At 35.0% G+C, this 22,605-nt stretch overlaps 1 protein-coding gene across 2 annotated transcripts in view; it reads left to right on the top strand.

Moving 5' to 3' along the window:
• Positions 1-22,605, top strand: part of ADGRA1 (adhesion G protein-coupled receptor A1) — a 266,278-nt gene that overhangs the window by 196,595 nt on the left and 47,078 nt on the right. Inside the window, exons 1-3 of one of the 2 annotated variants that reach the window (XM_027648136.1) lie at positions 16,869-16,889; positions 17,144-17,351; positions 18,289-18,497. In XM_027648136.1, the coding sequence (XP_027503937.1) occupies positions 16,869-16,889; positions 17,144-17,351; positions 18,289-18,497 (438 nt within the window). Of the gene's footprint in view, positions 1-16,868; positions 16,890-17,143; positions 17,352-18,288; positions 18,498-22,605 lie in introns of those variants that run through there. The other variant, XM_027648135.1, reaches the window with a different exon arrangement.

Raw genomic sequence — 22,605 nt, 5'->3', positions numbered from 1 at the left:
TCCAGTAACAATCCTATTTGTTTTCCCATTGTCATTTACCTTTGCCTGTGCAGCCTTTTCGTTGGCAAAAAAAAAAAAAATTGTTCCTGTCTGAGTTTGTGGATTTGGAGCCCCAGGTTATATTTTATTCCTTTTTTTGCTTTCTACCTTTTGTCTCCCTTGAATTCTTCTGTTTTAACATTTAAACGTTATGCACTCCCATTGTTGAAGATCGAAGTGCTATATAGAAATCCATTTCTTTTTCTTTGTTGCATGTAGTGTTCCTGTCAGTTCAGTTTAGTGTAACCTTAAAGAAGGGTTTGATTTCAGTATGTGCTTGATTTCACATTGCCTGTCACTGATAACAAATGTATCCACAGTGATCCAGGGCTGAATGCATTTCTGTGCTACTTCCTTTCTCAATCTTTTAGATATTATTCTATACTTATTTTTCTTTCTTTGTCCTCTGACCAACGTTCTCCCATAAGTGAAATTACTTAAAACTGAAAGAATTATATTAAAACTAAAACTTTTTTTATGTATTTTCCTCAGGTTTAGAATTCAAAACCCCTCAATCACAGATTAAAATTACTTTTAATAACATCAGATTCCTTATAGCCTCTGAATGTTTTTATTTTGAATACATTACACTTACTTAACCAGTTTTCTTTTCTAATGTGTTTTTAGGGTCTGTGATGCAACAAGTGCTATACCATATACCAAACAGGAAATCTGCTGTAGTGTTTAGTTGTGGCACTTCCTTCCAGAGAAATGAGTGATTGTAGCATGTATCATTAATGTGTACATAGTTCAGTATGCAATATTTGCAGTATCTTTAGTAAATACAGGCTCTATTTAAGTTTTCTGGTTCTGACTTTTTTTATAGTTGCTTATATAAAAAGTAGTGTTACTAATTTATTATCTTTAGTTTGACTATACATTATATTTTTAATAGCTCAGACATCGTTTTTTTTCAGCATTTACATTCCTCTCTCTCCCCACTCTTATTGTACAAATGCACAATTGATATGTGTGTTTTATACTGTTGTGGAGATTCTTGTTTTCCCTCAAAACAATACATCCTACTACTCTGCAAACGGATCTGTTCATCATTGCCATTATGTGTTTATGCAATGACAATCATAGAAATACAGAAAAATTTATGTTGGAAAAGACCTCGAAAATCATTGAGTCTAACCATTAACCTAGCACTGCCAATTCCACCAATTCTCTATATCTCCAATTGCCGCATCTACATGATTTTTAAGTACCTCCAGGTACCCCCCTTCCCTGGGCAACCTGTTCCAACGCCCGACAACATTTTCAGTAAAGACGTTTTTACTGATATCCCATATAAACCTCCCCTATTGCAGCTTCACGCCATTTTGTCTCAGCCTGTCATTTGTTACTTGGGAGAAGAGACTGACCCCCGCCCGTGTACAGTCTCCTTTCTCCAGGCTAAACAACTACAGTCAAATCTGACCATTTACTGAAAGAATGCTTGGTGATCAAAAGGATCTGAAGTAGCCAGGTGGCAACTTCATACTAATGGCCAACCATGCAATTGTGTGATGTTTCATGAGACATTGTAAATATGATATACTACTGTTACCTCAACAAAAGCAAAGCCAACTAACCAAAAACAAGAACAAAACCACCAAAAAACCCCGGCACAAAACTCAAATCTTGTAGTTTACTAGAATTAAAGGAATTTGTTTTATAATTCCCCAACCCAGAAATTATATTCCAAGTTTCAGATTATTTTCCTGATGGAGAATTACTGTCTGATACTTTTGGATGAACATGGATTAAGCTTTGTTTTCTAGGAAGAATCTGTATAGTGAGCATACACTGATGATGTTAGTGGTACTATCCAAGATAATCAACAGCATCATTCAAATGTAAATTTTAGAAAATGGTTTAATAAATATTCAAATGCAGTTTCCCCACAAGCTCCTCTACGAGTGTTACACTGTCTCTTCTCTGTATGCTTTCTACATGTTCATTGGTTTAGGAATTTCAGTGGTCCTCACTATATATTGACCAGAAGATTACCATTCACCTTTAATTTCTGAAAAAGTCATTGCATCTTTCTGAAGGTCTCCCAAGTCATACTTGGAATCAACGTATTGAGCTAAGTAATATTATGAAACTGAAAATATTTATTTGTTCATAAACCAGATTTTTACCTCAGGGTAATGCTGAATTTGTTGACTTAAATCATTGTTAGAAATGGTCTGCACAAATTCAAACTGATGCTGTATGTGGGAGACAGCTGGTTGTCATGGTAACTGTAGTGCAGCTTTTAATTCCACTTGGTGAGTAATGCTAACACGATGTTGCTGAATAGACCATGTCTTAGCAAGTACAAGTGTCTTGAATTCTCCATGTCGGTGTTACAAAGTAAGAAAAGGCTTTGTTCAGAAATACGTTCAGCATCCTTTTTAGCTTATTGCTTTTGAACAGAGATATTAAAACTATACAGAGAATATGTTTGTGGTGTGGCCCTCAAAGAACCTCAATAAGGTAATAAAATTAAGAGGCAGACCTTAAGATATCTATCACTAGTGAATATGATTTTGTTTTCTTATGACTGTTGCTGCATTTTTAATGTACATCTACTGAAGAAATGTAGGAAAATAAAAATTTAAGTTGGCAGAAGAGCACAAAGTGGCCACTCAATTTTTATTTTTGTGTTTCTGTGCGGAAGAAAATAGGATATTAAGTTATTTAATTGTTAAAGTTGAGACATTGGCTGAATGCTGTTCTTAAGAGAAGACCTTTGTTTTTCAGATAATGTGTCCTGTGTGAAAGAAACAAAAAGCAGCTGTAGGTGTAGTTGGGAAAGTGGGATCAAAACCCATTGATTAGTTTGCTAATGAGTACTTTCTAGGCCCTCGTACTTACTATAAAAATACTTCTTCTTTGTGTTAGATAATAGAGAAGAATGAGAATACAGATTTTAGTAGTCTGTGCCCTTGGCAGCAGTGTTTCCATGTCATTGTGGATATATAGAGCTTCCAGGACTCAGAATTCCTGATGATAAAAAACCCTAAGTCTTTCTCGTTGCTGAGGTAGACAATTTGGGACTCTACCAGTTTTTCACAAATACACTGTCTTTCAGCTAATAATGTTAGTTATTAATTTAGGATATCATGTTAGTCCTTCACTTGGCATGAGAGGCTCAATTTTTTTCTGTATTGATTTTTTCCCCTTTTTCTACTTGAGTACATTTCTTTCAGATCCTCAATCCTAAATAATTAATTCATACTCTCAGGTACTCATGTCATCATCTGGTAGTAGCAGTAGTAAAAGTCTAGAAATGCATGTGTAGGAATCAGCTAAGTACTCCCATCCTATTTAATGCAGCAAATAAAACTGGAAAGTCCAGGAGCAAAAGATAGTGAAATGGTGAACATATTAAGTTTTTATGTTAGAAAATGAACATTGCTACTGTCTAAAATAAAGGCATATCAGTTTAATAGGAGACTGGAAGTGATTCCGCAAGAGTGATAGCACACTTAAAAAAAAAATCCATCAAATATGGCAGTGGAAGTCCTTGAGAATGTCTGAATTATACACACTGTTGTTGTGCCTGACTGATAAAATGAAGCCCTTTAAAATAAAGGCCTTTGATAAAAATTTTTGAAGACATTAAATATACTGATGCCAGAAGAATTGACCTTTACGGAGAAAGATTAGAAAATCAGTAGAGCAAGAGGGGAAGATCAAAAATATTCAAACCATTGTGAATGCCCGCATAGAACAATGTATAACAATTCATTTTTCTGCTGATTAAATTGCAGATTTGCTGCTTATATAACTAATTTACAAGATTTTAAAAGTGAACACTTCACGGCATATAGATCGCTATTTCTAATGAACATGTTGCTGTTACTTTTTCGAAATGCAGGCCCTGCAGCACTAATACTTGAAAACTTCTATTAATGCAGAAGCCATGAGCAAGGCAAAAAGGCTGTGCTTTCCCTTTTGCTCCTGTAGTAGATTCCAAACTGAAAGCAGCTTTATATTTAGAAGAATTAAGATAATTATTCCCTTTTGTTTGATCTAAAAAATGGGGAGAGGAGACTGAAGTTAAGTTCTCAGTCTTCATTTATTACTCTAAGAGTTTCATCCCCTATAACTTTAGCTAGGTTAGCACCTATCTGAGTATTTAAAGGAATCTATTATATCAGAAATCTATCACATTATATTAGGAGTCCTCATTCTCAGCAGTCACTGAATGGGAATGAGGGGATGCTTCTCCTGAGCTTAGTTCAGATCTCAGCTGGATTCATTCACTATGTAAGAAGTCTTGGTGTCTCAACCCAAAGGCATTCACTAGAGTGAGACTGATAGAGTGCATACTGCCCCAAGTACCATCCTCACCCAATACAAACTATGAGTTTTCAAGTTAGAGATCATTGATGACAAGTGCTGATAATGTGTGTAGTATTTTAAAATCCTAGTTGGAATCATCATTAGTCAGCTTTTAGAAATGAAATTACTTAAAATATGTCAAGTGACTATTTTTGTGGTAACAAAGAAAAAAATTGTACATGTGCCTAGGTGGTTTCTTAACATCTGTAAAACATTAAAAAATAAGAGTTAGGTTTCTTCCAACCTTCTTCAACTCACAGGACTATAAAGTGATCAGTAGACTGGTGGAGACGTTCTGATGGCAGGTTCACTCAGACCTCACTTCCATTATGATTTTTATTGGATTTTACTGTGGATGCTGTGGGTAATGCTAGCAAATATTTTCACATAACTCTGTGACAAAACTGTTAGAAAAACTTAGTAGAATGAATCAAGATGCATATCCCTAAGCTCTTATTAGAACAGATAAATTAGTAATCTGTGATGAGAACAATGAAAGTACATGCGATTCAGCTGGGGGTAAAAGACTTCTCTTTGACTCTGAAGGCTTTCTGGCTGAACTAAAAGACAAACACCGCAGATTTTCACAGGAACTAAAAGTACAATGTACCTATGTACATATCCCACAGTTTTATTTTCAGAGCTTCCTTGTTACTCTGGATTTTTGGTGAAAACGTATGTGCAAATATATTATTTGCAAGAAAAACAACTTGTATTCTTTCTTTAAAAAGGGAATTGGGGAATATACTATTCCTCAGCAATACTCATTTTCTGTATATAACCAAAAAATAGAATGGCTTGGAAAAGGGTACTATTCTTAATGAGTTGACAACTTACTTTCCAGGTGGACTCGTTTTCTCTATTCTTTTTCAGTCTAATTCTCAAGAAATTAAGACAGAAACAAAGGCTCACATCACCACTGTGGCACAAATTTGGACCCACTGGTGCTGATAATTATCTCATGTAAATGTAGCCTTGGATAAATTCCTTTAATACTTATGGTCTCTTTCTTGATACACAAAAATATGCACTAAATCCACAGTTTCAGGCTAACTAGGTGTTGGCACAGCATTTGGCCAGAACTGAACTTTAAAGGTGAAATTTTGACTAACATTTCATATTCATACTGAGCTCAGTATCTTGCCTTTTGTGTCAGAATCCTGAAGGTGTGTGTGAGACTTATGGAGCAGGGATATGATTTTGCATGAGAGCTTTGGGGAGTAGCAGCTACTAAGAACTTCAGGCACTGACAGTGTCTTCTTCATACTCAACATCTCAATTATAAGAATTCTCTTAAAATGTCACTTGCCATCATTGATCCACTTTACCACCAAGCAGCTTGAGGGACTTGAGTACTTTCATCCAAATGTGAATACATGTCTGTGACTCAGAACCTGTCTCTTGCTGATGTAACTATTGTCACTTCATTCACTTTTTTTACATTTCTTTTCACAACACATACTTTCTGACTTTACTGTAGAAGCTAATAAATTTATTGAGTGGCTGAAATTCAGGAAGCAAATTATTGTTTTGGCAAGTTGGAGACTAAAATATATCATTTCTCAAAATGGTATTTTGAAGAAGAAATTGTATTTGCTTCTCTTGAGGACATGTACTTTCTTGACTGTTGTGAGAATAGTGAACTTGTACCCTGTAATAGAGTGAAGGAAGGTGTGACTATGCATACATGAACTAAAGAAAAGGCAATCTTACTGCTTTTGTTTTTCAAATACTTAACTGTCTCTATATAACAAAGTAAAGGAATGTAGTGATCTTGCATCTGCTTCTAGAAATGTGTGCCTTGCCCAAGTTGTGTCTTGCAAGAGTAATGCTGGATCTGAATTGTTTAATGACTATAGGCAAGAGGGATCATTCTTGAGGATAATATCCAAATGATTCAAAATCTGCAGAATACTGAGTGATTTCATGTTGTGGAAAGTTTAAATTCACTTCCTATAAGACCCAAAATGCTAAAACTCTTTTCAGCAGTTTCAGCTTTCCTTCAATATCAAAGTGGGGCAATGTTTCAATAGTCGTCGAGTAGCAATGTCAGCATTTCTTTGCAGTAATCTTTGTGAAAAGGCAGCACCAGAAAAACAGTTAATACTTCGACTTATGTACATTATATGCAATTTAGAAACTCACTTTGCCTCAGGAAAATTATATCAAAATATTATTAAAAATTTCTGAATTAATCTTTTTCACTACATTCCCACTTATGTTATTAAATGAACTTTATATTTATCTAACTTAACTAAGTGTGAATACCACGTCAGTCAAATTAGAAATCCTATCACCTACTATAATTAAATAGTTGTAATATTCAATCACTTTGAATTACTGTATTACTTAATGGTTATATCACTCTGTACTCATAAATGGATACACACAAATTACCTAAGGCTTTAGGAAAATCATAAAAATCTGTAATCGTATGTACTGCACTCTATTAAAATGCATATGAATTTTGTTTAGTACAGAGTGAATTTTCTTATACACATAAGCCACCTATTAGCCCTTCTTTTTTTAATTAAATTGTGCTTCTCCAACTTTAGAAATATCTTTGTTAACACTTTATGTCTGATTGCTGGGAAATATTCTCTTTGTTCCCATTCATAATATTTTCCTATATATTATAATTACGAAGCTATGCAGAAAGACTGTTATGAGGCCTACATTAACACAATTCATGTAGCTCAAAAAACAAATTAAAAATTGTCATAGCAAAAAACTCATGTGTGCCAGTTTACCCAAGTCAGAATTCACTATTGCATTTTCTAAACTGCTAATATTTATGTATATTTGAATTTGGTGGTCAATCAGCTGTAGAAGACGTTTGATTAGTTAGGTATTCTGTATAATTATGATGCCCCTCCTAAGATCCATGGTGATAGCTTTGTAATTATGTAGCTGAATGTTCCACATAGCTCATGTGATCATTTCTTGTGTCTTTATATTTTAAAATTCTAACAGTTTAGCAGAAGTCCATCCCATCCTCTGAATGCATCTGCAACTACTAAAACAACAGTCTCATCAATTTAATAAAACTGAATATGCTTATCATCTTTCCAGAAAAATTTTCATATTTAATGCCTGAAGATGAATTGAGCTTCTAAATAAAAAGGAAAAATACTCCTTCATTGCAGGCTGCTCAGAGGAAAATGCAGTATTTCTAGGAGCTAATGCATCCCTGAAGGGCCCAGTGAACCAAACTCCTAATAGGGTGAGTCTTCCTTAGAGCGCACTGCCAGAAGCCATCCTTTTTAAAAATGAAGCTGCAGTGAGTCTCTGGGGGTCCACAGAAAAACAACGGAAAGTTACAGTGTGAATTTTGGAGTGTGTCCAAAATCCTTTAAGACTTCAAGGATCTTCCCCAAAAACTCAGTAAATTCCAGTTGAAAACTCAGAAGCCACCCTTAAGAACTCTTAGGGTTTCCTAGGAGGATGGATTTTATGCATTTTCTGGCATAACTCTTTGCATTATGGCAAGTCTGTTGCAAACTCTGCTTGACTTGCAATAAGGAGCCCTAAATTGAAGCAGTCATGTAGTGCTGTCTGAAAAACCTAATAATTAACAATAATTAACATAATAAATCATATTGTGTTTTATATCCGATTGATATAATGTTGTTCCCTCATTATTGGTTTCTGTTGTGCTTTACAGTGGGTTTTTTTATATAGACAACATTTAGGCAAAAGGTACATTGCCATAAAATGGTAAAGCTTGGAAATTTTGAACTGGGAGTGCTCTTGTGGAGTTTTGAAATACACAAGAAATGTACTAACAAATTGTCAGTGCTAAGTCATTTACAAGTGTGGTTCTTCATGCTTTTTCTTACATAATATCTACTGAGGCAATGATGTTTGAGGTTGTCTGCAGATTCACTGTGTTTTCTGAAGCTTTTGCAGAATCACCTGTTTAAACTGATACTCAAGTTGCTCCAAAGTCTTTCTTTGAAGTCACCACAACATCACAGTTAAATATTATGCACCTGTAGGTGCAGCCTGACTGTATGGGAGATTGCTAGCTGACCCAACAGTGTAATGAAAGGACATTTATTGTTGCCTTTTATTCAGAGCCATCAGGTTACCCAGTAGTGCTACTATTGATCCTACTACAAATTAAAGATATCTTAATTTTATATTCTATTTCAGGTATAGTAGATCTGGTAGTCTTGTTTAGGAGTGGTAGGGTAGTGATTAGGGTGATTCCATTTTTATTGATTCTATTTTAGGAGCATTCTTCTGGATGTCAGTAGTTACCTGTGACCAATATTGCTGTCGTGACCATCGCACAGTATAGGAGACAGCTTTTGTAAGTTTAGTGCTGAAGATCTCTTCAATTTTAAGAACAAATAGTAAGAAGCAATAGAAATATGTCTGTCTTCATTTTTTATTTTTCTCTCTGAGATCTGTGTTTATTTGTTTTATTTTTATACATTAATTCTAAAATTTCTAAAACAGGTGTCTACATTAAATACGTGGCCCAGTTTTCAAGTTTGTTGCCTGCAGCTCTTACATGTGTCCAGCATGTTTTCAAAAAACTTGTTTCTCAAACAGATAATACAATGTCCATGCTCAATTTTATCATTGCATTTGAATCTACCATGACACTATAGTTTTTTTAACTCTTTTTCTTCTTAGTGAGAGTTAACTCACTATATTTATATATAATAGTTATATTAACTATATACTGGTGATGTAAGTAGAAGTAGAAAGTTCACAAATTTCTTTAATCAGGAAATTCTTGAGTTCTTAAAAGGAATTTTAGACACTTCTTTTAAAATGGAGAAATAAAACTTTTTTAACTGTATTATGTAATTCTATCATAAAGATAGAATACCCTCTCAAGAATAGGTAAATATTTGTGTGTCCATAGTGCCTGAAAACTATCCTGTTCTCTCTATTATAAAGTCTAGGAAACATTTGCATACTTTTCAGTCTGCATTTTTGCTCTTGACTAATGCCCTATTTGTCCTTGTACTCATGCTGGCTATTTGCTTACATTACTCTAGATGTCTCTGCTTTTTTTAAAGACAACAGGCACAGCATCTTCTTTCATTTTGCCAGGCTAACAAAGCTAAACTCTTTTACTCTGCACTTGTGAAACAAATTATTCGTTCTAATGATGCTATTAACCATCTCTTACACCCATTCTGTTCTGGACTGATTTTTCCTCAGCCTAGTTGATCAAAGTCATGTAATATCTTTCTAATTAGGCCTTTAAAATCAGAATATTTCCATGGAAATGAGTCATCTTGTATGTTCTGGACTGTATTTGTCTTCTTCTTTAATTGTTAAATCATAGTGGCTCTGAGTCATCCTGTGATCAACCAGTGCTTTCACGTCCTTTTCCTTGTCTGTTGCTTTCCAAAGTGGTCTGTTTCACCAGCTTATAATAGACAATCTTATTATAAAGATGTAGAACATGATTTTGAACATTGTCTTAGATGAAATTCCTCTTTGTTTCAAGGTCAGAAAATAAAAATTGGAAGTCTTTAAGCTGATTTTCATAGAAAGTTCGCATATATTCACTCCAGCTTGTCTTCCCCTTTCAAAGTAAATAATTGTATTATCAGTTGTAGCTTGTTCCTTTTTCACCTGGAACTAATTGTTACTAATCCATGATGTCTCAGAAGAAATTAGGGGTGAATTGTATTGTCTTGTCTAGAAAAATAGTTATAGAGGAGAACTATCATTTGGGTCTGGCATTATTTACCATTGGTAAACCTACACTGTCTCCCTTTGTGTTCTTTTTCTTCAATCTCTTTTTTTTTTTGGTCTCTTTTTCTCTTACAATTGCAGATTAACAGGTCAGTTGTTGCATATAGATTTGTGCATATTTTCATTTTCTTAGAACAAAATTATTACATTTTCTTACCATATTTTCATGAATGCATGAATTATGAAGTCCTAAATGCTGACCTATGGTTCAGAGGACTAACAAATGAATGCAGAAGCAACTCTGGGTGGTTCATATAAAAGTGCCAGGGCACCATATTTTTCATGCCATTTACTGGTCAGCTCTTTCGAACTCTTTAAAAGCAGCCTGTCTTTAGACACGGGAGGAGACCAATATGGCAGCAGCAGCTGTGAGTGATGTTGAACACTGTGCAATAAAGTTGTTCATTTGTGCATAAGTCTATACTATTATCTACATGCCAAACTTGTTCACTCATTCATCCTTACTGCAGGTCATTTTACAGAGCAGTCATCTTTGCTTTATGACCAACTTTGTACACGTCCATCCCCCTAAAAAAAAAAGCAATTGCAGTTGTCCTTTGATTTTATGTGTCAGTTCTGTCAAAGATTTATATGACAATGTTCAGCTCTTACTGAATTTGCTTTGACATTTATGGTAATTTTTATATTCTCAATATTGATTGTAACACTGTCTCCATGTAAACATCAACACTTTCATTGAGGTTAAATAAAAAATGTATTACCTGATTCTTTCTACAGGGCAGCTCTACTTCTTTCCTTGTCTTTTTAATGTAGATCTGAAGAACTTAAATGCTATTGAAACTTAAAATACTATTTTGTTTCACTGTTTTGTTTCAAATTACTATTTTGTTTTCTCCCTTTTGTAGTCCTCCTGATTTTACTCATTGTCCTTTTTGATCTGCTTATCCATTCTTGATCTTGTATGTCCCATTAACTTTTATCAGTTAATTTCCTGAATTTTCCAGGTTTTCAAATATGAAATATAAAATCCTAATGTGGAGGTTACTTTCATTTTTTACTTTTATTAGAAAAGAGTTACTGATGATCAGGTTTTCCAGATAATTTTATATTACAGCTTTTCTAAAATTTCTGTGCTGTTCGCCAAATCTAACATTTCTATAGCATGACTCTAGAAGGCTTATTATTAATTAGTGAGAACTTTAGACATTGTTTTTAAACTTTTTATATGATTTACCTATATTTGTTTTTGATTCCATATTTTCACTGTGCATTAAACCAGCTTTTATGCCTGGCTAGAACAAAGATATCTTGGACTCTGTACTTAGTTTTCCAGATATTGAGATGGATGTGGACTGCGGCATTACTGCATAATGACTTTATCACATAATAATCACAACATGCTTAGCAATTTCATCTCAATAGCCAGGTGATTTTATGTTGCATTTTTGGAGGTACTGCTTCATTTCTCCCTGGGAATCTATATAAATTCTGCTTTTTCACTTGCTAGTCATCCCTGAGCCTTTCCAGGCTTGTGTTTTAACAGCATTCTAAAAAGGATAGTTAAACCGTGACAAATTAGGAACAAGATTAAGCAGATAAGTTAACATGGCTGGGGAACTACTACTTTCCTTGCTTGGTGTCATCCCATTAAAAAAAACAAAGCAATCCCATCTCTTTTAGAACCTGGCAGATTGTTTGTCTTGTTAAAGGCATGTTCCAACTAGCGTTGTTTCCATTCTTTTTACAGAACCTTTTGGTATTTTCCTAGATGGTATAAATTTTTTAGCCTTTTTTGTTGATACTTTTCATACCAGAAAAACAGATCAGAACTCATGTACAGACTAGCTAAAGCCTCATAGTGCTGGGCCAAGTGCCTGTCCTTGTCTCATGTATCTTGTGCTAAGATAATTCCAGAGAAGTGTCGGTCGAACACCTACCAGCAAAGACAGCTGAAAAAACAAATTTGCCCTTTTTTATTATGTTAACCACTAAACTTTTAACATAAACCCCAAACTGAAATCTTCAGTTGCTTCTAAGGATCTGCTGTCTTATTTGAGGGACTAAATAAAATCTATTGTATATGCATAAATAATTTATTTGCTTGATTTTATTATGACCACACTGTTAACTCAGTCAGCCCGTATTTAATAATATAGGCTATTACCCATAGAGCTTAGTTTTTACTTTTTGTTTACTGCTACAGGAACTTTATATAGCTTATGCCTATTTTGGCAACACCCTTGTATCTTTAATAATCTAATATATGGTGTCTTGCATCTGAATCTATACACCACCTTGTCAGATTCTTTGAAATCTGGAAACAGTTGAGGTGCTTTCCCAGTTCTCTGCCAGGTCTTCAGGTGAATTCATTTGCTTCTTTTTTTTTTCCCTCCAGATTTCCTCTGACCTGTTGTTTAGATGCTGGTTTTTAAGTTAAGGAAATTACTGACTGGAAAAATATACCTTATGACTGCTCTGAGGACTCAAAATTGGATAGTTTCCTATGAAATATATTTTATATAAAACAGAAATACTGTGCCTGAACTCAATATCAATCTAGTATCAAAGCATACACAAGGAAGAGCTACTGAAAATAATTTGATTTATGTCATTCCATAGTGGTTACAAAGTATGTTTCTTGATAATAATTTTTTTATGAGTATGGTCTCTGAATATCATGCTAAATTTCAGACAAGTAGAATATAGTAATGGGAAAGCAATGCTGCAAATGGGAGCAGGTCTTTTAAAGGAATTATGAAAGTAGAAAGGCCAACATATCACAAAGGCACCTAAGGCAAGAGGCTGTCTTTCCTAAACACTTAAAAACTCCTTGTAAATGCTAGCATTAATTATAAGGAATGGACTGCTACCAGAATAAAATTGCCTGTGGAAAAACTTCACTTTAAATCTTTCATTTTTCCCTTAAAACATTTTTAGTAAGGGCCACACATGCATGAGTTGCAAGAATGCCAAGAGTCTGTAGCTCTCAATATCCTGAGGACCATTTCCTCTCTAGGATGAGATTTTCCATTCAAATTTTAAACTTATAGAATCCAGTTGAATTTGTTTGTGCTGTTTTGGTGCCTCAGATATTTTGAAAAATTCCACACACAGACAAAAACAGCTCTGAAATGGACACAAAAAATGAAACTTCAGAAGTACTTATAAAACTGTACTATTCAAATTATGATTCAGAGTTTAAAGCAACCTTTCATTTGGCTTTTTAGAAAGTTGGTCGGCTTCCAAGAAGTCTTAGAAGCAAGGAGTCCTAGGAGCCCTCCCAGAAAATCCTCAGAGCTGGTTTAGAGCTGATAAGCCCTCTTTCCATGGCCGCAGGTCATACAGCAGATTTTCAAATATCTGGGCAGATGACATGGAAGATATCTGAGAGGGCTTGAAATTTGCAGCATTGCTATCGTATTTATGTGCAAATGGGTGGATGTCTGTGGATAGCTTTCATTTTAAAACACTGGCATTTTTCAGCAGGAAAATACTCCTTAGGAGAATCTGCACTATGTTCAGGATTTCTAATCAATGCCAGTACAATCCAGTTAATAGGACTAAAAGTGAAATGGAGTCATGACAGGATTATTGACATTCTGTTTTGAAAACACTCACAGAATGTCTAAATCCTGACTAGTGAATTGCTGACACAAACTCTAAGCTTTTCCAGGGAAAATATGAGATGCCAGTGCTGGCCTATGTCATTGTAAAGTTACAGCTCCTATGATGATTCTGTCTCTATTGCTCTTTCTCTCCTCTCAGAGGTGCAGTGGCTTTCTGAGATGCTGCCACTAGCATGCTCAGAAATGTTAGTTATGTGATGTGGCAATATGTTGCCCAAATAAAAAAATTTAAAATTAGATGAGTTATGTGGATTTTGAAGCACCTGAAACACAGTCATTGACTCAAAATTTGATGTTGCTGTCATTGGTTTTAATAATACCTGTTCCCAAATTGTGTTTCATCTCTGAACTCCTGGAACATCTTGCAGAGCAAAATAAATACCATCATTTTTATTTCACCAAGTGAGAGGGAAACTGAGGCAAGAGTGGAGAACTGACATATTCCTCACCACACATAAGATTAACAGAATCCAAGACTGAACCTCCAGTCAGGCTCCATCCATCCACAATAACAGGGATTGCCTAAATGTTCAGGTTATCTCTCTCCTGTGAATAATGAGTAATACTATTGAAAATTCTCACACATCTTAGATAAAAAATATGTTTGCAAATATTTATTCATATTTTTAAACAGCATTGTGAATATGTGGGCCCTCTCACTGTGTATTAATATCCGAGCACATGATCTTGTTGGCAGGCATGTTGCTGTAGCAGACAGTTGGATGTTTAATTTTGTGAAATTTCTGCGTGAAGTATATATTTGATGTGCAATGAGTAATTTGACTTTATAAGTACATTTTTCCAGTCAAAGAATAGCCCTGTCCCTTTGCCCTTCACCCCACCAGACCGCCTGCACTCAAAAGAAATTGAAATAACAGGTATACACAGGGCAGTATTCACAATAAAATTGCATTCCAGGAAGTGACTGTAGGCACTATTTGGCAAAGTTTATTAAATAGTTTATGTTATGAGTATTCATATTCTTGGTACATTTTAAAGAGACAACTAGGGAAAAACACTCTCCTGAAGTCTAATCAGGAAAGCATTTTCTGTAAATGTGTCCTTTTGTCAAGTAAATAATTTGATGTTGCTGCATGTTTGAGATTTGCTCAGTCAGCCCGAGCAGTGCAACCAATCCACACTAATTCCATTTGTAGGCTGTGTGCAGCTTTTCTTCACTGCATTCGACTTTGCCCCTGTGGTGCAAAGCTGTAACCTGTGGGGTAACATTTGGGGCACCATGATCAGGTTCCTTCCTTTCATGCTGTGTAGTGAAGAATCTCTTTGTGGGCAGAGACAGGGCAGTGGTGAGGAGGTGAGGGCTGGATACCACCTTGGTCTTTCCCCAGCTGTGTGACCTGCCATCAGACCTGCACATCAGGCACCTGTGCTTCAGGTATGTGCAGCCTCTTCTCTGCACCTCCTCAGTCCCACAGACAAGCTCTGTCTACACTGTTACTTTTTCCTACTAGTATCAGTAAGTCCCAATGGAGAAGAAATTAGAGAATCACAATAAATTAGATGATTCCCCCTCTTAGCAAAAGTGCTATAAACCTGTAGTTTTCTCTGGTTTGTTTAGGACTGCTTTTGTCAAGTCATAGCATATTGTTGCTTAACCCAGTGCCTTTAGCTGTTGGTTTCATTATCATAAACTTATTCATATGCTTCTATCTTTCTCTTTTTGTGTATAATGAGAAAGATAGTGTAATTTAATATAGCATTGTTATTGCTTTTTCCAGTACAGAATAATAATAAAAATCCAGTATAAATATAAAGTTAATCACACTGTAACTTCTCTTACACTTCTGTACCTCTCCAGGTAAGTTCTCAACAGTGACCTGGGGTTTGAAAAATGACACTTTAAAAAATGCTATGCATAACTAGTTATTGATAATACTTTTATGGCCAAATGGTTTCATCAGAGGTTCAGCATATGGAGATACTTTAGGATATCATAGAGTAAAATATGTCTATTTCAGAAGCATGAGATAAAGCCTATTATAACAGCTTTAGTGAATTAGACAGTGGAAACAATCTAGGGATGAGTGCTTGATGTTTAGCTCAGTTGATTCCAATTAAAGCCTTCACAGTAATTTAAAAAATCTGAAGTAGAAATGTTTTGTTGCTGTTTGCTTTTTTTTTCCTGAGTGTTTTTAGTAGGTAGCATCACCTAGATTAAATACTTACGTAGAAAATGATTTTTTGGCATTTTTATTGTTAAAATTGGAAAATCTTCCCAAAAGATACGTGTATATATACATATACAAGAAAATTGTACAGAAGTCTTTATCTCTTTATTTAAGCATCTGAATGACATCACAGACTGCTCATGCTTTTCTCCCATATTTATCGTGTGGTCAGTAGATGCTTCTCATATTCATTTTAGTTTGCTGATCTGTGTTGTACCTTTTATCTCTCACATATATATTTCTCCCAGTGCATGGATGTATATTAATGTCATGTTTGTTTATATGATTGTGAAGATTATTGTTTTACTTTGGAAAGAGGTAGTGCACATGTGCTATGAGTAAACTGTGATAATCTATGTAAATTATGTGCACAGAGCCGTACTCTGCCCTTGGGGGAAATGCAAATTAGAACATTTTGTAGTTTGTTTGTTTTTAAATACATACACTTTTCACTTCAAGGCTGAGGACAGACTCCCTGTTTATTTTCCCATTGCTCATCATTTCTTATTCCTTGTAAATATCTTAGTCTGTAATGATTAGTTTGCTACTTTGTCAGGAAAAAAATGCTTGATGACTGAGGTCCTCAGAACACAATGTTTAGTGGATTTTATAGCTCTGCTGTAAGGGAATTATCTGCTTGTAAAAGGATGTATAACACACTCACGACTCAAAGCCATTATAGTGATCTGGCAGTCTTCATTCATTTTCTCCCAGTTCTGTCTTGTTTTCTTTTTTTATATTAACATTTGTAATATTTTTTAATCCTGCATTACTAAAACATAGTTAACTGATTTTCCTTATAGGAAGCAAGAAAAACATATTCGTAAAATGTGGTGTTTACTGGACTTGCAGTTCTCTGCAGATGTAATTTTTTTTAATAATAAAATTATTTTTATACTTTTTAAGTACCCTTTCGGAGAAATGTTTTAATGTAAGTTGTCCGATTCTATTTTAAGTGAAGGAGAAAACCTGGTAGAGGTTGTCTCTTTAAATCAGATCTGCAGTGTTGATGGACCCTCTAGCAGGCACGGTAAGAACCATTCTCACCTCTGCAGCAGGGAGCTTGACCATATAGACTCTCACATTCAATCAAAACCTTTTCCGTTTTAATATGCACTGTACCAATCCTATTCCCATGGTTACAGCTCGTGCTTCTTTGGTTGCTTCCAGTCTGTTGGAAAAGAAAGGCAGCATACATTTCTTGTACAGGAGTTTAAAACATCATGAAAGCAACCCTGTTGTGATTTGCATTTTAAATGTTTCTTTTTTTTTCTCATTGTACAGAATGCTGTAGCAGTAGCTTCAGTTCATTTGCCACAGTCTGTCTTCTCTCCGTCTTCAGCCTGGCAATCTGTTGATAACTCCACTTGCAAGCTGCAGTTTATTGTCTTTCGGAATGGAAAACTCTTTCCTAGCACAGGAAACTCATCAAATCTTGCAGACGATGGGAAACGTAGGACGGTTGCCACACCAGCTGTTTTTGCTAAAATAGGTGAGAAGCTGTTATGCATTATTTTCTTTAATCTAAAAGGTACGGTGTACTTGATTATGTAGAGAATAGAGGGGTAGAGTATACAGTGGGCTGTGAGGCTGGAAACAGTCTCTGTCTTTAGTACGATGTTTGCAATTGTTCCTATCTGCACGATTTCATTCAGATTGTCCTGCAAATAAAGGAATGCACTTGTGCTATGATTAAAATGCAATTTCTGGACTGGTGTTTGTTGACTGTGTTGTTCAAGATGCTTGCTGCTTAAAGCAGGATGCTATCAGAAGGAGCCTTATTTTACTCTTTACAATGAAAATTGCAGTGTTAATATCCCAGGCACTGATAGCCATAAGGCTTTTGGAGTGGGAGTAGTGCCCTGTTGCATTTATCAATACTCAGCAGTATACTTTCTGATACGATGGATGTAAAACAGGTGTTGTTAAAGACTTTTGTCTAAATAAGATATATTGTATGTGCTACTGAGTAATTATTTTGATTAATTATTCACCCATGCAATTTCTCTGATTTTATTTGATCCTGAGTAGTGCTCTCATTTCTATTAACATTTTTAACTGTTTAAATGTGACTTTGAAAGTGCAGAATTGTCTCAGCTATTAATCATACCATGAAACTGAGCTGTTTCTGTAGCTACATGGGCAATAGTGTAACACTGGTCGTAACTGAAGAATCTGAAACGATAAGAAAGATCTGCTTTGTGATGTATGATTAGATCGTTTGGACACATTATGGGACTGAAATGTTCAGATTTATTTATACTATTTCAAACTTTTCTGATATGAGCACTATCTTTGATTTTGACCATGAAGATTACATGTCTATGGCTTTTTTCCCTATAGTGTAGTGTATCTGATCTCTTTACACACCATTCATCACTAAAGGGTTTTCCAGTCCCTCTCTCTGATTCAGTTTGTTGCTTTTACAGATGGGTGCAGTTTTGGAAACCTCACCAGCCCTCTCACTATAGGACTGAGGCACTTTGCACGGGGTATAGACCCCATTGCAGCCTTCTGGGATTTTGACCTTCTAGATGGACATGGAGGCTGGTGGGGAGAAGGGTGCCACATAATTAGCTCTGCAGGCAATATTACCACCATTCAGAGTACGCACTTCAGTAACTTTGCAGTGCTAATGGTAAGTATATGACTTAGCAAATATACCTATATTTTTCTCTCTATTTTGCTGTACATATATGTTCTTTTTATGTTCCGTTCTTACTTGTCAGTAGCTAACCTTCTGGGGTTTCATAATGGTTAGTATAAGACAGTCTAAAACAAAGTAAGTTATTTAACTGCTAGTAAGGGAATACCTCAGTGGTCAGTTTTAGTATCCTGAGGCAGGCCTAATGAGAAATGACATTAGATTCAGTGTTAAAAATAAAAGTTCCATCAAGGAATGATTAGTATGTAATGGTTATGAATTATAGGACAGGGTTTAAAAATGTATACTCCTGTGTGCTTTTACATCAGCACATCTCAGAGGCTGGTCTGCTTTTGTTCCTGCCCTGCACTGTGTTGATCATACTAATTAGTTGCAGGCATACCGCAATGTTGAATCATTTAATAAATGGAGAGGAATAACATCTTCTGCTCTTTTAAGTAAGGACAGTGCTGTCCTTCTTGATTCTGTAGGAGTTTTAGTTTGTACACCAATTCTGATAGCCTACTTATGAAATTGCTGTTTGTGAGGAAAATATTCCTGTGCAGTGCTAACACATCAGCCTTCTTTTCTCTGTTCTCAGTCACACTTACAGTTCCCATTGCAGTTATTTAACTAACCTGCTTAGCAGAAAGTTACCTTCATGAAAGCAAAAATATTATGCATGCACTAATAACCTGTTATTATTCAGGAAATAAGGGAAAGCAAACAAAAAATTGAAAGGTTTCTAACAACATATAGATGAGAAAATGTTTGCACTAAAAATATTTATTATGAACCAGTTGTAAAAAGATTAGACAGATGTGTACTATTTATACTAAATTGATTCTGAATATTGATGCATGATTGCACTGTAGATGCTGCTTGTGTACATTACAGAAATATTTATAGTTGAGTAAATAATGTATTGTGTGTATGTGTAAGGGACAGCAAACACAGGCGACAGGAATTGTGAGGACGTGTGCAGAGAATACCAATCTGCTGCTGTCAGATGGAGCCCAGATGGCAGCCAATCATAGCACAAAGCTGTGGCACCCACGAGTTAAATGCAGATATTATCGTCCACTTTGTAAGAACTGATTTCCCTGAGACTTACTTGGACGTTTTTTCACACACTCCAGAACTGTTCAGAATTTAAGAGCTGTTCTTCCAATTTGACGACATCAAATATACCTCATTTTCTACAGCTTCTATGAGTTCCCTTTCTCCCCCCATACACTTGTTTCCTGGAATGTGAAACATAATTGTGCTTGGAGGATGCTTTTCTAAATTCATTAAAGAAAGCACCTGTTGACTTTGCAGGTGCCACACCCAAAATGGCTTCCTCCTCCTTCAAGTGCTTGAGTTCAGCTTGTTCTTAAACTTTGAGTAGTTACTAAATGTGAAACTACTGTTTGCAAGCATCCAATTCTATAGTTTCTTTTGGTTTGAAAAATTGAATACTGACACAAGGGCTACAAGTAATTTTTAGTTTGTAAAGCTCATTTATCTCTGAGAAGATGTAGGAGATGGGCTTTTCTACAACCGTAAAGGCAACTGGGGGACTTTTTACTGCAGCTTTTGTATCTGGTATGTAATTCAGGTTTAGGTCTTGTGTTTATTTTGATATAATAATTCAACTTTGCTTTTTTTCGTGTACGCATCTTCCATTTTTACTTGTGCAAGACAAGAAAGTAGAATCTTAGACTCACCCTTGCTTTGCAATTGCTATGGCAGCAAACAATGTGATATGTTTCTTAGCTCATGTTTCACAGTCACTTTTAAGAAAAAAGATGACTTTGGTAATTTTAAAATATATATATAAAAATGCATGCACACGCAAATATATTTTCCAGGAGTTGTCTTTCTGAACAGTTATTGGAAAACTTTTGTAGCTTCATTATGTGCAACCATTTTCATCAAGAGTTATTTCTTAATCACTGTTTTGTGGCATAAAGTCAAGGATTGTTTTATTTGAGAGATACTAGGCTTTTCTGGGCAGTTCAGTTCTCATACCAGAAATGAAAAATATTTCATTGTTGTGCATAGCTGTTAACTTATAATATGAACAGTGCCTATGTGTATCTTCTTAATTCCTACCTAAGTGCCTAATATATTTTTTAAAATACTAACAAAATGTTAGCAAATTCAAAATAGCTGGTATCTGGTATGTAGCCAATGAAATTAGCTACAATATCATGATAAATGTATCTATTAAACAATAAAATTTCATAAGTGATTATTATGGTTTGGGGTGTCTGTTAACTGAAAAGCAGTAATAAGGCTTTACATTACCCTCAGAATATCCTACAGTGGAGTAAGATGAAACAGAAGCCTCAGTTAATCCAACTGTCCATTTTATAGCTAGTACAGCACATTTTCTGATTTGTCATTTTTTAAATAGTAAGACAAATTTTCCTAAACTGCTTTTATAGAAGTTGTTTATGCCTATGTACCGCAAAGGGGTTAAAATTAAGGTTTTGTAGAGTCCTTTTTTAGAAAGGAATCAATCAAGGATTTATCAACTACAATTGATAATTAATAAGCATGAGCATACTTCAACTGAGAGGATTCACATAGAACCAATTGATTTCTCTCTGTGACAGTTGTTCAAGTGATGTCAGTGAGAGAAAGAGTATAGTTTGGAGGTTGGGTTAGAAAGTTGGGTTGGGTTGGTACAAGCTCCTTCCATCACGTGGCCTCACACTTTCACTTTGCTCTGGGTTGGGCTAGCAAATAGAAGTAAAATAATAGTCAGACATAATACAGCATTATCTTTTTCTGAGCAGCTTTTGAGTAGTATGTCCTAGGGATGAGAGTAAACTACTGTGAACTAACTCTCCAATTATATTCCTGCCTTTCTCTTCATATACTGCATGTTTAGACCAGTCGCCTATTTTGTCTTTTCTTCTGTAATCTATAGGAGGAAGAGACACAGTTACACTCTAGTTTCTTTCAGAGATGGCCAAAACCCTCTAGGGTCTTGAACTATGCAGTATGATTTTCTATTTTAGAGTAAAATTATGAACTTATATACTTTGAAGCTTTGGTATATCTAATACAAATATTTGTTTTATAAATACTATATATTTTTGCTCTTGTGTGAACAGAGCTGTATATCGATATTTTAATTTTTCAGGACAATGTTATGACTGATCTAGAGACCTGCATATCTGAGTAAAAACTCTTCAGGAGATAATAAAAATATCCAACAGCAACATTGAATTTCAAAATTTGCTAAATATGTTTTGGCTTATATTGTCCTCTCTTCTTCCTTTCATTTTTCTTAGAACAGAATAGAAATTCAATAGGATGGATATTAGTGTAATTATATACAGCATTTCCTTTTCCCTCTTAGACTGCTTTGTCAATAGTAACTTCCTCAAGTCTACCAAATAAACACAAGTAAAATTCTTAAATCTAAGTATGATACTTTCCAATTAACATAAAATGGATTAATAAATATTTTTAGCACTTTTAATTGTAATCCTGAAAATAGGTTAAATTAACATAAAATCGTAAACAACTCCTTTCCTGTTTTGTCATAATATGTCTCATTATTCCAACCAACATAGGTGTGGGTTTTGTTGGATTTTTGGTGTTGGTTTTTGAGTGTAAGGAATAATTATTTGCAAAAGTAGAATACACTTGGCAGATGCTTATGTGAGATAATTCAGCCTGAGAAGACTGGGCTGACAGAGTATATTTGAAACTGTTCTGGAGGCAAAACTTGGGAAACTGTGTGAATGAAAAATTAAAGAGAGGCAAGATACTAGAACGGATCACAGTAAGAGTTACAGGATTTTTCTCCTGTTGTTTTGCAAGCATTCCCTGAATCTTTTAAGCCTTGGTAGGATCACAGTACAAAAAAACCTACTTTTTCAATATTTTCAGTGTGACTAGAGACAACTGCAGTATTTCTTAAGCCTATTCATGAAGTTCAGTTTTGAAAACACTCTTCTAAACTTCCATGTTTCAGATCTTCTTTAAATTAATCAGCCTGTCTAAGTCTTTTGAGAAATTAATTCATGAGTCTGGGAAGTATTACAGAGATGTCATTTAGAAGGTTGACATAATTACAATATTTGACATTTTCCCCATAGAG

Source organism: Corapipo altera, unplaced genomic scaffold (genome assembly GCF_003945725.1).
Source record: "Corapipo altera isolate COAL_440 unplaced genomic scaffold, ASM394572v1 56, whole genome shotgun sequence".
NCBI lineage: Eukaryota > Metazoa > Chordata > Aves > Passeriformes > Pipridae > Corapipo > Corapipo altera.
Note: the sequence above shows the minus strand (reverse complement) of the source record. Positions and strands in the feature narration are given on the sequence as shown.